Here is a 15,143-nt window from a genome sequence, read left to right on the forward strand (position 1 = left end):
TTATATTTACCGAAATTTATTCGATTCAATTGATATACGTATGTACCGGATATTGGATGGATACCTATGTGTGCATGTGTGCGTGTGTGTAGCTTAACCCTTTGAAAACTAGATTTTTAAATATAGGAAAACATATGAATAATATTTACTTAAAATAGTATGTATCAAGTCGAATGAGAAAAATCAACATGCATCAGACCTGCGATGATAATATTTAGCCAAAAGAATTATTAGAAACAAGTATACAACATTTTCCTTTATTCGGCTCCTGAAACTAATAAACAACCGTTTTGTAAAACTAGATTTTTTATGCGGAAATGGGTGACAAAATAATATTAAAAACAGAACATAATAACAATATTAAACGATTATTTTGATACTGTTATTATTTTTATATTAAAAACAATTATTTTATACGTTTAAATTTTTCAAAATGAGTCATTCTTGTAAAACATGCAAAAAATTCTTTACACAATTTTTATTTTCTTTAACATCGAATTATTGGCTTTTAAAAATTGTTTACATTTTACGATATCAAACTGAAAAACTATTTGATTTATGTAATCTAATTATTTAAAAATAAAAATCAATTCAATTATAATAACAATATTAATTTTCAAATTTTTTAAGGATCAAAACATTTCATCTCAATATGATCAGCAGTTGATACAATACGCTTGGAATAATAGTATCGGCCGAGTACAAACATTCGCAAGTTCTAAACAATCAAAACGACTAAAACAATATTAAACTTCATATCACTAACATATATGTAAACATACATTTATTGACGTTAGTCTCAAATGGTATTGTTGTAAAAAATACACTTTTATTTTTTATTCAATCATATAATATGACTTATGAAATATTTAGCTACAGCATAAAATGCTACACCAATTATATTATACATATACACCCTTTTAAACAATCAGTACGTGCGAATGAAAAATTACAAAAATTTAATAATATAATGGTTAACTATTGTAATTAAATTATATAATGTTCGATTGTACTACACTTTGATAATAACAATTTCACATTATTCCACTTACTACGTATAATAAAAATATGGCTAAAAAACCTCAACCAGAAGTTTTTTTATAACACTAAGTAACGAAACTGCTAACAAATTTAATGCACATTTATCGTAACAATACGCTGAGCAGTATAAATAATATTAACAGTAATTGAAAACAACTAAATGAATAAATCAGATTGTGAGTTGAATATATAGAAGTTTTACGATACTTAAAATTTCATCAGATCATAAAATATAATTTAAGCTGAATATTACTAATGTATTTTAATTGGTGAACGTAATTTTTTTCTGTTAAAAAAATATGAAAATTTCACGGAATATATTTCTTATAAGAGATTTAGAAGAAAGTATGCAATCGGAACGATCATGCCAGTTTGAGTCCATGTAAGGCCAAGAGCTGATTTGAAGACCCACCAAATGAAAGTTAAAATTGAGATTTGTAATAGAATATGAAGAAGAAGTAATCTAAAAAGCATAAAATTAGTTTTAAGTAAGATATCAGTATTTAATTTAGCTTATTTAATTATTAACTTACATTTTATCCTTCCTCTTTGCTTTGCTCAAGTTTTTCAAAGGTTCATTATTTAAATATACCCGAACACCCTTTGACAAATCAATAAAATATGATTCCCAATCAATTGGTCTAATGTCAATTGTAAATTTATCTTTGTCGATTTCAGAAAGCGACTCATGAAGTAAAATGGTTTGATTGTTATAAAATTTCCATTCTGTAAAAATAAATTTTTCGAGGCGTCCTAAAGATTTATTAACATTTGTGTGGAGACGCACCAATCTATTAACAAATAAAATGTTTAAATATTAAAAATAATGACATTAGTAATGTGTGTCAAGGAATAGATTTTTTTTTCCATCTTACATTGGTTTTCCCCCCGCAATTCGTGTAACTGTGTCTAATATGTAAGCTGGAATCATGTGTATAAAAAATGCAGAAATTTTGAACCAAAACAATGATGGCAGCAATTTCAAGGTAGGATACCATACTGCACTAACCAAAGGGAAAGTATGCAAATATCTATTTACTTTATGTTCAATATTGGACCATCGGAAAGGCATACATGTGCTAGATGTCAAATGATAAATTTTTAATGATTTGGATCTGAAACAATAATAAAATTAGCAAAGTTTTGAATAGAATGATAATTGATGCAATAGATTTTACTGAATAAACAAATAATAATTTATTCAATATTAAAGATTTCACCTGTCTCTTTCAATTGCATATGCAGCCACTAATAAACCATTAACAACAATATCAATTGGAATGTAATCATAAACAAGATCCTTAGCTACAGGTAATCGACGAACAATTCCTTTACTTGCCCCCATCAAAAAACCTTGTGGACCATTTTTAGAAATAGTCCAACCTGGTAATGGTTCTCTCCAAGCTCCCACAACTAAAAAATAATAGAAATAAAAAAATTAAAATTAAATTTGAAAAGTAATTTAATGGCTAATCTGATAATAAAAATAAAAGGAAATAACAATAAATAATTATCAAAATGATCACTAATTTTACAAGATATTTATTACATTATTTTTTATTCAATTTGTAAAACAATTTATATTTAAAATTTTAAACAAATATAAACTAGACTAACTCTTAAATATACAATAACTTAAAATTAATCATTTAGCCAAATATAATATATATTTACTCATAGATGGACGAACTATTGCTGCAGGCAATCCTGAATTGGCCACTTCATGTTCAGCCAATAGTTTAGTAAATGTATATGGGTTGGGATGATCTTTGATAATACTTGGTGTAGCTTTTTCTAATTCTTCATCAGTCAGTTTCTCCATTTTGCTTAATAATTCTTTTGCATCCATATGACATGGATACAAACGTTCATGAGCTTCTTTAAGAACTGCATTAACAAATGCACTAGAAACGTGAATTAAAGCCTGTAATAAAAAATGTACTGAATTTATAAATATTATGTTAAAAAAAATAATATATAATACTAATTTTTAAGACATTAAAAAATTTTAGTTTTAATAATATGTAATTTACTATTTTTCAGTACATAAAAACAAAATTGATATTAAATGTAGTTTAATATCAATGCTAAATTTTTTTCAACTTTTCTGATTATGAAAAATTATTTTGTTATCAATAAACGCTTATCAAAAGAACAGTCACATAATATCCTAATACTTTAAATTAGTTCAAAATAGCTTACAATTAATTGAAAGTGCATACTATAGCTATATATCAGAACTTTAAATATTACATCATTTCTTCAATATTAGTATAAGTTAGCCAACCACAAAATGCTGGAGCACAGCTATACAATGATGAAAAATAATAAAACTTACTCACCTTGAGATTTCTTATTTCTTGACAAAACTCCACAACTTTGTGAGTTCCAAGAAGATTAATATTGACTGTATCTTTTAAATTTGCCTCAAAGTCTAATGTAGCAGCTGAATGGAAAACAACATTAACATGTTCAACTAGTGTCAATCTGTCTTCTGCAGATAATCCTAAATGTTCTTCTGCTACATCACCTCCAACAGCTATCAACTTTTTAAATAGATCAGTTTTACCTTCTTCTTTGATTCTGTCAAAAACCTGTTGAAAAAAAATTTTGATATTTTAAAATCATAAAAATAATTATAAAAAATATTCAGTGAAAAGATTTGTCAATTAAAAACTTATTTTTATTTCAACTGAACAGATCAAACATTAGATTATAAATTAGTATTAATTTAAGAGAAGAAAAATAGCACAGTATTGAATAAAATTATATTTCTTTTATAACCTTTTTTATTTCAATAGTAGCAGTTACTTTTAACTATAATTGGTTATAGAACTAATGTAAACAATAAAAAATTAATGCCTTATGATATTATTAGTATATTAAAATATGGTATTACAAATGTATTAAATGTTATCCTGTCAATAATGATAGATTCTACAAATCAAACAAAATGATCATATAAAGAGTGAAAAATTATAGAAAAATTCAAATGATGAGTTAATTTTAAAATAAACAAGAAAAGATATTATGTAGTGATAGAAACCTTATAAAACACATATTATAAGCAAATACCATTAAAAAATTACAAAAAATTTATCATATAAAAAAATTTACATATATATAAATCATATATTATAAATCATATATTAAAATAAAAATATGCAACGCTTTATCGTGTAAATAATACAAAGTAATGACTCACGGAATTCTTGACGATATCCTGCAGCCTGTCTTGCGGTTTTTTACCTTTTTTCGACCGGATAAGCATGTAGATATTGTTAACATCGGGGCAATCACGAAGAATTTTTTCGATTAGACAGAGTCCCACAAAACCCGTGCCACCAGTAATAAAAATATTCTTGTTACGGAAGTATTCTTCCACTTTAGATGTCATCTTGTTGAATAGTCAGCTCGTTCTATCTGGATGAAATCAACCAAAGACGAAAAAAAACAATGGAAAAAGCCACACGTGCTGTAACACCCAATGTTCTTTTTGGTAATGTAGACACCGTACACGAGTTATCAGAAAGTGCACACAGCGAGTAAACGTGCAGAAAAAAGTAGCGTACACACGTTAGGTGCCGTCGTCGAGAACTAACTGACGATTTGCGGCAGATTTGCCGGCGTAGCGAGCTCGCCCTTGTGGAAATACGCCGAGGAGTGAGACGTCGACTGTAGCATATGCGTATGAACGTAAGAGCGAGAAAGAGAGACAACCAGATAAGTACAGTATAGAGAGACAAGGACAAACTATACTACGCGCGTGCCGCTGCTGTTGTCGCGTCTGTTATACTGCTGCCGGCAGAGAATCAACGAATGCCAAGAGAAAAAAATCTAGCAGCCTAGGTAAGTATAAGTATTCTACGTCAACCTCAGTGATATGGACACAGTCTTGCATCACGTTCGTTCGGCTCTTCTCTAACTATACTGTTCAAGTTCATAGGCACGTAGGAGATTCAAGACGAATTTTTCAGAAAGAGAAAGGAGGAGGTTATAGATGTAGAAGATGAAAAAGCATATGTATATGTAGGGAGATGTTACTGTGTGTGTTAATACGTGTTAGGCGCGGTCGCTGTGGTCTGTGGGTCGCCAGCCACAGAAAGAAGCAATTTAGCGTAGGTGATGAAGCATGAAAAAACTTGACGATGTACAGGGGTGTACCTATTGAATACAATGTTATAGTAGCTAAAAAAGAGTTTTGAAAACGGTTAAATATGCTTTTTCATACAACAATTACAATTTTAAATAATTCAAAAACTTTTTAACATACTATACTAGATTTACAGTTACATTGGTTTTCATAATTCGGAATCAACAAAAGCGTTGTCTTTCTACCTAAACAATGTAGATTCATCATACACAATAATTAAATTGATGAATTCAACAGTCGCTGAACAAAAGCTAACAATTAAAACCCGTTAAATAATTTATATATATATATATATACGATCACAGTTAAACTTTCATTTGTTGCTTACTGTACAAATGGCCTAACTCCACAATTTTATTTACAAAACCAACATATAAGCAAATAAGTGAAATCCAAATACCAAAATCAGTATCCTGCATATAGTCATAGTCCGAATGCCACGTGCTTGTTGGTTTCAAAGAGCACATACCTTGCCAAAATGTAGTTATCGAATTTTTATTTATCAAATAACTTAAGTGTGTATTGCAAGAAGGATATCAATGTTAGTAAAGTATGGAAAAAAGCGTGATATTCTACAATGCTCTTCAGATGTAAATGAACGGACTAAATAAATAAACAAAATATGAATCAAAGCACAACAAAACAAAATTACCTGTCGTTAAACGTGATAATGGAATCGCGAGTACGCGCGAGCGTGATAATTGCCTGTCACGAGTTACAGTAGTTTTCTAAGTGTTGTGCCATTCTCTTTTGTAATTAACCAAACTACTTCAACATTTTCCATGACTACTGGTGTTATTTTTTAATTCTTTTTCTTTCAAAATAGTTGAATCATGATTACACTTTCATATTTTCATAAAAGTGAAGCGAAACTGTTTATAAATGTTCGGCTCGATTTATTAATGAAAGCGTTATCTACCTTCGAAAGTCATTGATATCAATTTCCAATAAATTTTACCATGTGGCTTTTTATTTCGAAAATATTAGTTGACGGTTCAGCTACGCAATTCATAAGAGTGCTTTACTCTTTTTGTTAGCTCAGTGCTAGTGATACATTCTTGTCAATCCGGTCTTCGAAAAGTTTCGTTTTGACAACATTTACATAACGCTCATGCTCATGCGCTTTGCATGTCATATTTTTTGCTTGCATACCGATATACATGCAAAATACATTACGCATGCCTACATCCACTAAAATTAGGTATATATGTGCAACACCCATTATTATAAAGGAGTACAGTACTGAGTATATAAAAAACAGAAATATCAACATATACATAGTATCGTGAATTAAAATTTTTTACATCGGCTGATGATTGTTTCATTAAGTCGCAGAACGAGTAGCTTGAAAAATTTGTTTTTAAAACAGTGTTCTATTTATTTAAAAAAACACGTTTGTAAGAATGACAATGATGAAATTCACCAATATTTTATTACGTGTGTTTCAAAAAAAATTACAAAGATTTTATTGATTCGTTACATTGGTTTTGAAATGAACATTTCATAAAATTACTGGTTTTCTATTACATTTGCAGCAAATTTATCTCTTTTGTATTTTGCTGGCTTCATGCTTGAACGTCTGATCATCTGATAAGACTTTTTGTACGTTTTTTACTTAATCAAAACAATAATGCAATAGATGTTCTAGCTGTATTACTTGTATGAACGGAACCTATACTCAAAGTTGAACATCAGCTCAGTATATTATTCATTGAGTCTTAGTATCGAAGCAGAAAAAACCATTATCCAACCGATAAACCATGTCGAAAAAATGAAGTAACCATTTGTCCTGCAGCGTAGTGTTAGTGGTTTTATAGGCAGACGAGTGTGAGCACGAGGATCGCCGAGACCGAAGCAGCAGTAGTCCAGACAAGTCCTGCCAGGAGCACAAAAGCGCAAGAGAGTCCGAAGAAACTCAGCAGAGGCGCGAGCGCCGCAATTACGCGCAAGCTGCAAAAGCGAATTCCCATTAACAGCTCTAAGCGTGACTGACTTAATGCGCGCATAGAAATAACTGCGAAACGAGAAAGTCACGTCATCCATCGCTCCTCTCTCAATGTCGATGACTTTCATCGTTAGACAGGTGGATTCTGCTTTTTCTCAAGACTTCGTTTTCTCGACGTTTATTTACTTCTGCAAAATGGAAAATTTGCAGGGATTACCGGCGCGAGCCGGCGAAAAACAGGTTTGCCGGAAAACGTTAATTATGAAACTGTGTAATTATGCAATTTTTCCACGGAGTTCAATACTTGATTGTCATTAATAATATAAGTGAAAGTTGTATCGGCCACTTTATTAAAAGTATCGAGAACTTGAAAGGGAAAAATAGCACAATTTCGTTTGACGCGTTTATATAATTATGACAGTTCGTATAAAACTGCTTGATTCTGGAAATTATTTAGATAAGAAAGAACTTTTTTCGCTTGATAAATCCGATAAAATATGTAAATGAACAATTACAAAGCAATTGTCCGGCGAGCCTTGGGCAAACTTTCGGCTGATTCTTTATGGAAGTAGGTGCGCGTGCCAATTACACAATTTTTGAAGTAAACCTCCCAGTCGATCAGTCGTGGATCCATCGGATGCTTCTTACGCTCCTCCTCGGGCAGCATCTCGATTAGCTCGTCAGCCGCATTTCTCGTGAATTCCCATTCGCGCAATGAAAAATACGAGGCCTGCGTGCTGCCTTTTATATAGCGTCGCTGAATTTCTAGGACACTGTAATATTCCGTCGAGTAGTAAAATTACACCCCGCGACTCCAAAATGAAGGCAAAGTGAGCATATTTCGTAGCAATTTGCTCTTTCTTGAGATAATTATAAAATTTATTCATCTTCTGTCCAAGTGAGATCATTATAAACATACCTATAAGGAGGTTTGAGAAACCCAGCAAAAAGATCGATGAAGAAAGCAGGAAGCATCTGAAAAGCAATAATGGCCAACCGATGTCTCAAGAAACAACGAGTGAGTCTCATCCTAGGATACCAAGCGACACGAGCGCACGGATATTGCCTGGAGGCGCGAATGACGCTGTCGCAATAGGCTGCCCAGGTCGTGGGATTGACGCTGCCCGAGGTGCAATGGAATACGTGAGCTCGGCGAGGTCGTGGCTCACGTTCGGCTTTCAGGGCTGCCGCGAGAATCGTCGAGACCACCAGATCCACCGGACTCACGTCCATTACCATGTCCGCGCGTGCCTGAAAGCTGCAAACTTGTGTGTGAAACTTGTCGTACCGCTCGTGTAGCTGCGATTGTTAGCTTGCTTACGGACTTTTTCGAATTACATTTTCACGTCACTCCACTTTTCTTACGTTCAATTTCTCTTTCTGTTCCCGGGATATTGCGTAAATGATTTTTCTTTTACGATGCAAGTGTTACATCGAAATTATTTGCGTAAAGAAAATATTCGCTCATTTTTTCTCGATAATATTTTAATTTCACAAACTATAAGAAATCGAAAGAGTTTTAAAGTATTGAAACTTTCCATGATAGTCTGATTTACAATTTTCATAAAGTAAATGCATACATTATGCCATGTCATTTTTTTGTCTTGAAATAAATAATAAATAATTAACAATTTGTAAATTAATCCAACGCTTCAACTGATATCACGTCAGCCATGTTAAGGGGGGACTTAATATATATATCACGGTTTCGAGCAGGTTTCCCGGAAGATGATTTACGATGTCAGTCAAAACGTTGCATTAATTTATAATTTGTTTATCACATTTATTGAGAATGAAAACATCGTAAACTATTACGTATAATTTCCATATTGAACATTGAAATGATATTTTTAAATAAACGTAAAGTGGCTTATAGTAGGCTAGTTCTGCAGACTGTGCAATTTATATACGTTGATCAAGACTTGCGCTACCGGTGCAAAGAGACTTCCAACTAACGTCTGAGTGGTCAGCAAATATCGCACGCTTTGACTTTCCCCGGAGAAAGCTGTCCCGCTATGCAAAGATGAAAATTTAAAAAGAAGTGCGTATCTGTGAGCGGAGAAAGACAGAGTATTTATTAAAACGCACCGTTGCTTAAAAAATCTGATGTAAAGGAATAATAATGGATCGATACCGCTATTTTATGTCGAAAAGTAAGATAATATAAACCAGTATATTTTGAGTTAGAACTTTGCTCGTACAATGATTTTATTCATAAACGTAAGTTTTCTAAACAATAACTTCATTTGAAGAAGCTGTCGCTTTCTATGTATATCATTGCCACCTTGTTAAGTGCCTAACCAGCCCGCAATAAGGTAGATAAAAGTTTTGCGAAGTGTGAAAATCACTCGTTAACGTCAATTTGAAAGTTCCCGCGTGGACTCGGCGCGGTGTACGAAAAATCGTGATAAAGGAAAGTTGTCTTGGCGCGCGCGCACTTCTTGGTGTAAAATACGAGGAATTGAAGGACTCGATCTTGGTTTCAAGCAGCATCCGTCATTCGAAAGAACTCGCAAACAACTTCCACCTTCCTCTTGTTGGATAATGTCACCTTTCGCAATCAACACCTCCGCTGGCTGTACATATTTTGTTTACACGACGTTTTCGTTGAGGAAGTAGAAGACTGAAATTATTCCAATGGGAATAGTAAATGGAAATTAAATTATCACGCTAATGATGTTTTATCCAAATGATTAAATTGCTCGATTGCTGATAACCGTTGCCGGAATTCAGAACGACCTCTTCGTTTTGTCATTCAAATTGACGGCCATTTGTTAACCAAATACGACTTTCGATGTCGACGATGTGAAAATAGAAGCGACAATTTTGAAAAAAGTCAGGTGCGATGTGTACAATCGCCGCTTGACAAATCAATCGACGCCAGTATATTTGCAATATGCCAAGAAAAGCACGATAATGCTCTTATTTATGTATAAGGTAATTCGGCGTAAGCGTGGAGCGTAACCCAATCGGCATTTAATTAATCTGCAATGAGAATGATTACCAGGCGAAGTTGAAAATGGCACTTACGTGCAGAAAATACCTTTAGCGGCGCCAGCGATGAAACCACAGGCGCCGCTATTGACGCTGTCCAGCCAGCCGGGAAAGGGCTCTCGCCAAGTGTTCAAAATTATCCCTGGCCTCACTATTGAAAGAGGCAGCCCGCGACCGTCCTGCGCCAATAGATTCTCGGCCAACCGTTTCGCCAGAGTGTAGGTGTTGGGATACTTGCCGATTAGTTTCGCGTACTTTGTCTCGATCTCGTCCAGCGACATCTTTTTCAACTAAAAACAGAAAGCGCGATGTGGTCATTGTTGATTGCCAATCGCGTTTCTTGGACGAGCGTCGAAACAAGTAGATAAATTAACTTTATCGCGAAAATAGTTTATGTGCTCGTTAATTGCGTTTACTTGTTTCTCACAATTCTCAACGCATATGTTTGACAATTCTTTGTATATGCTGAGCAAAAATTTATCTACTCTGTTGAATTTAAAAACGACTTATTCCGTTCGCTCGTGATGATTGAAACAAATAACAGAAAGTAAACGCTCGAACCGCGCAAATGACCTCGACAGGATCGACGTCTTCGTGATAGATCTGCTCTTGAAATTCAGCGTGATCGGAGTCCCGAGTACAATTGGCATAAGCCGTAGACACATGGACCATTGCTCTGAGTTTCTTCATTTGTTTGGCCAGTTGTAAAATTGCCCATGTCCCACGCAAGTTGATCCTTACCGCGAGATCGAGAGGCGCCACGAATGATATACAAGCGGCCACGTGAAAAACGTGTGTGCAATGGCTGATGATCAATTGTTGGTCTGCCTCGCTTAAGCCCAGATTTTTATTGTTGTTGCCCATGTCACCTTCCAGCACGTGAACTCGCTCGAGATTCTTCTTTGGTGTTTTTGAAAAAAGCTTTGAAAACATTTTCATTGGTGACAATTAATTGGTGTTTCTTTGGATTCAGTCATTTCTCTATTATATATAATAAGGAATGCCAAACATACGATTATTTCAGTACATCGTCAATTGGAATTCTTATTAAATATTACAATATCCGAGCATTATTACGTTCTTGAAATCTGTACATTTGAGGTCGTATTGACTCATAAATATTTGAGATCATCAGTAGAGCAAATGAATTAAGACTAGATTCTAAAATAATTTTGAGTGACATAATAAATTATGTCATCGGTAATTTTATCGAAAAATGTTTTGAACTTGTACGTTAAATGTCTATGAAAAAATGAAGGAAAGATTTTCTATTTTACTGGCGGAGAGAGATATAAATAATTACGATTTTGTAGAAACTGCGCCACCGAGTTCGACAATATGTTATAAAATATAAACAGGCGAAGTAAATAATTTTTTAGTAAAACCAAATGACGTGGTACAATAAAATTCTGCAGTATTATAAAAACTATTGTAAAAAGAACTAACATTAATAAATGTCTTCAGCAAAGTAAACTGTTATATTTTATAAACAATACTTTCGGATTAAAAAAAGTAATTTCAGATAAATTTTGACTTACTGGAGAGGAGAACATTTTTTGCAATCTACTATGAGGATCCACTCCACGTTTTTCACGCACAAGAACAAACACTCGCTCCGGTCCAGGATCGAGTTGGCAAATTCGCTCAAGTAAACATCCACCGACGAATCCAGTGACACCAGTCAAAAATACACAACTACCCGAAACCATCTCGTTTATTGAATTCGGTGGCATATTTGTTGTTTCAGCTGTTTAGTTGTACTCGGTAATTTCCTTTCAATGTGCCGTTTCTCAAGTGAAAATTCATGTTTTCATTTCAATCCAATCAATATGAAATAAGTAAGTCAATCCCTCAGCATAACCCGTTCAACATCTTACTCGGCAGCCTAGTTGCTATAGAACTATCAATTTGTTTGCGACAAGAGCCCAAAACAAGTGGAAAACTGACTCGGCGTTTTCCTACGATCTTCGATTCGTAACCGATTACATAACAATCGATTGATTCACCGTCTGATCGGTAATCCTGGCAAAAACAATGCGGTGTACAATTTTTTAGCAAACACCACGATTAGTTAGAGATCTACGAACGGCGCTCAAATAATGTTTTTATTACTATATTACTTAATACAGGAATCTTACGGAGATGCCTTTCACTTCATTCATTTCTTTGATAAAAAATGCAATAATGTTGATTGTTCAATTTATCATATTATCGCGATTATTTTATATTGATTATTCAGTAGTTTTTCCGTGATAGTTTTGCTATAATATAAAAAAATAATGCACAACGCAATCCTTTCAAAGGTCTCAAATATTCACAAGAGTATTAAAAGAAAGAATCTAAGTAATTTTGTTATGAAATATTATTGATAGAGCGTATAGAAATTCAACAATCGAGCTGAAAAAACTTTGATAAAATTTACTTCTACTTCGTAATTTAAAAAATTTAATCCGTATAGTAAGAGTTTCAGTTTTTCACGATCAGCTGCTTTGAATAATCATCGTCCTTCGTAATATATAGCCTTGCAAAGTATGTATTACTTGGTAGACTATAAAGATACTGTCATAAAAATTATATTGTATGATTACATCTGAAACCATTACTTTTAAAAATATGTCATCACAACATTATATGCTCTACAAATAAAATATAATCATAATAATTTTTGATACAGAAATGATCATATCGAAAGAAATTTGTTCCAATACATTATGATATGTCTGTATTGTACGTTGCTTGTCATATTAATACGTAAGACCTAATAAACTTTAATTTATTTATTTATCTTCTTAAAAAAGCTTAACTTTATTAAACTGCATATATAAAGCAACATCTTATGAATTAAAGATATTGTTTTCCTTAAATAATTTTTATTTCATTTAATATATAAGAAACAAAGTGTGGAATAATAGAAGTTCGTAAAGTATATCTAAATGATGGATATGATAAACAGCGACTTTACCTACAGAATGATGACGTTGAAAGATACACCTTTCACGATATATAATCAAATGAGCATACCAACGTCAGATGTCAGGAGTTGAACAAATTCTCGTTTTCATTTAGAATCTTCGTTGTTGTTTAAAGAATATAGCATTCATTATGGCCTATTTATTGTTAAATTGAAAATACATACATTGACTACATAAATGTTTCGAAGAGAGGGTTCTGATGAAAACCTACAGCTTCATTTTTCTGATTTATCAATCGAAAGATTGAATTCAAATATACCGATCACACTGAGATCGATATATTGTTATCTACTATATCAACAAACCAAATAACCTTATTAAAAATCATAGATAACAATATTTCCATCCAGAACATAGAAAATCTAGCGCCATCCTATTCAATACGTGAAAACTTGTTATTTAAGGAATATTTCAATTATTACATTTAAATTCTAACTCCGTGGAAACATGTAATATTATTACATTGAAGATATTATTGATTGAATTATTATGTTAGATAATTAACAAATGTTACAATATTATTAATTAACAGATAACTAACTGATGTACAATATTATTGATTGAAGATTACAAAGGATCAAATGTGACATTAATATTAAATTCAAATAGGACACCAAAATTCTTTTCATTATAGAAAAAACAAAATATGACGTGGCATGATTTTAAATATCATCGCCGAAGAAATTTTCGCAATTTAAATTTCTTATTCGTAATATTGCTAAATTTGTTTATTTTATATAAATTTTTGTTTTGAGTTGGAGATTTTTCTTTGTTTACATCTGCTAGAAAAGATATAAGAAAAACTTTGATTTATACCTTCTGCCAAAGACTTAAAAGAATTATTAGAATTTTATGATTCTTCACAGGGTTACATAATTGTAAAGAATAAATTATGAAATGGAGTATAGAATGAGGTTAGTAATAAAACTCGAGATTATTGTTTTCTTGTTCTCGTCGATTGTCATTTCACATACAGGCTTATGACTGTGGAGATGACATTTTCATGTTACTAGGTCATTTAGATATACGATAAATATCTACCTGTGTTGAGAAGTGCAAATTCCAAAGTATAAGTAAATACACAAATGCTACAGGCACTTACCGCAAAATAAGGTAATCTAAAACAGAGAGAAATATACAATTGCGAAACCAAGTAGAAGGATCGGTAAAGACGGATAGGATACGATAAGCGGTAGTTGGAAATGTTTTCAAAACCTTTTTGTGTTATTCGGCAACATTTTCAAATTTTATGATATACGTTCCCGATACGTATTTCTTTTCGAATCTTTGCAAAAAGCTGTCAAAGCGAAAAGCCACTAAAAAATTTGGTTTATAATGAAAAATTGACAAAAGATACCAAAATCTAGCGAACTTTTCCAATGTTCACAAACATTTTGCACCACCCTTGAGTAAAACAATAAAAAAGATTTCACAAGCCATAGCCGTGAAGAGATTAAAGATTTTCACTATTCTGGAAAACCCGAAAGTGTATTAATTGTTTTAGGATTATAGCTCGCGCATGCACACACGTCATTATCATAAAAAATATCAGAACAATGAGTGTTCAATCAAAATATTTTCTCATAAAATGTAACCAAAACATTTTATCCTAAGAGACATTTTATAGTTTAAGGTATCTATTAGTAATTATTTCACAGTTATAATATTATATTATATAATAATCGTAGTGTAATTTAAAAAAAAATGAAGTTACAATTAATTTTTTCGTAACAAAAATATTCGTAACATAAAAAATATAAGTGTCATATAAAACAGTTGCATGCGAATTGTTTCATTACGTAAGTATTATAAAGTATAAACATGTGTTTGTTATTCAGTAATTGATCGAGCTCAGCAAAACACCTATGTAGGCCAAAACTCAAGGTGCCTGGCGATAATTGGATTTTTGGTAGTTGATTGACGACGCGCGAGAGCTGTGAACTGTATTAATGTACACTATATATCTTTTAAAATATTAGAAATTACAACAATTAAAATTGATTTTCATTGATTTTGTAAATTTCTGATCAAGGGATTA

The 15,143-nt window shown here is 32.3% G+C and overlaps 2 protein-coding genes across 3 annotated transcripts; both read right to left on the reverse strand.

The window, feature by feature from the left end:
* Positions 1–500: 500 nt before the first annotated feature.
* Positions 501–4,751, reverse strand: LOC131668700 (putative fatty acyl-CoA reductase CG8306). The gene is made up of 7 exons (XM_058943080.1): positions 4,247–4,751; positions 3,384–3,635; positions 2,716–2,965; positions 2,262–2,454; positions 1,917–2,156; positions 1,575–1,832; positions 501–1,504 (listed from the first exon to the last, which is right to left on the reverse strand). Exons 1-7 carry the CDS (start codon positions 4,436–4,438, stop codon positions 1,366–1,368), a joined length of 1,524 nt encoding a protein of 507 aa, XP_058799063.1. The 5' UTR covers positions 4,439–4,751; the 3' UTR covers positions 501–1,365.
* A 1,895-nt stretch (positions 4,752–6,646) lies between these two features.
* LOC131668697 (putative fatty acyl-CoA reductase CG5065) lies at positions 6,647–12,187 on the reverse strand. Of its 2 annotated transcripts, none has more exons than XM_058943073.1 (6): positions 11,672–12,187; positions 10,695–11,054; positions 10,170–10,423; positions 8,137–8,397; positions 7,655–7,912; positions 6,647–7,144 (listed from the first exon to the last, which is right to left on the reverse strand). In XM_058943073.1, exons 1-6 carry the CDS (start codon positions 11,864–11,866, stop codon positions 7,006–7,008), a joined length of 1,467 nt encoding a protein of 488 aa, XP_058799056.1. In that variant the 5' UTR covers positions 11,867–12,187; the 3' UTR covers positions 6,647–7,005. The 2 variants fall into 2 exon arrangements, with proteins under 2 accessions (XP_058799056.1, XP_058799055.1); XM_058943072.1 differs by having other exon boundaries at positions 8,059–8,397.
* Between the last annotated feature and the right edge of the window lie 2,956 nt (positions 12,188–15,143).

This window comes from Phymastichus coffea, unplaced genomic scaffold (assembly GCF_024137745.1).
Source record: "Phymastichus coffea isolate CEN01 unplaced genomic scaffold, Cenicafe_Pcof_1.1 PCOF00082, whole genome shotgun sequence".
Taxonomy (NCBI): domain Eukaryota; kingdom Metazoa; phylum Arthropoda; class Insecta; order Hymenoptera; family Eulophidae; genus Phymastichus; species Phymastichus coffea.

Bases quoted from the DNA above. Each gene is read 5' to 3' on its own strand.
- LOC131668700 (XM_058943080.1), bottom strand. From the start codon at position 4,438: ATGACATCTAAAGTGGAAGAATACTTCCGTAACAAGAATATTTTTATT. The intron at 2,966-3,383 runs GTGAGTAAGTTT...TTTTTATTACAG, and splicing joins AAGAAATAAGAAATCTCAAG to GCTTTAATTCACGTTTCTAG. The intron at 2,455-2,715 runs GTAAATATATAT...ATTATTTTTTAG, and splicing joins AATAGTTCGTCCATCTATGA to TTGTGGGAGCTTGGAGAGAA.
- LOC131668697 (XM_058943072.1), bottom strand. From the start codon at position 11,866: ATGCCACCGAATTCAATAAACGAGATGGTTTCGGGTAGTTGTGTATTT. The intron at 10,424-10,694 runs GTTCGAGCGTTT...TTCTGTTTTTAG, and splicing joins CTGTCGAGGTCATTTGCGCG to TTGAAAAAGATGTCGCTGGA. The intron at 7,145-7,654 runs GTAATTGTTCAT...TCGCTTTTGCAG, and splicing joins GCTCGCCGGACAATTGCTTT to CTTGCGCGTAATTGCGGCGC.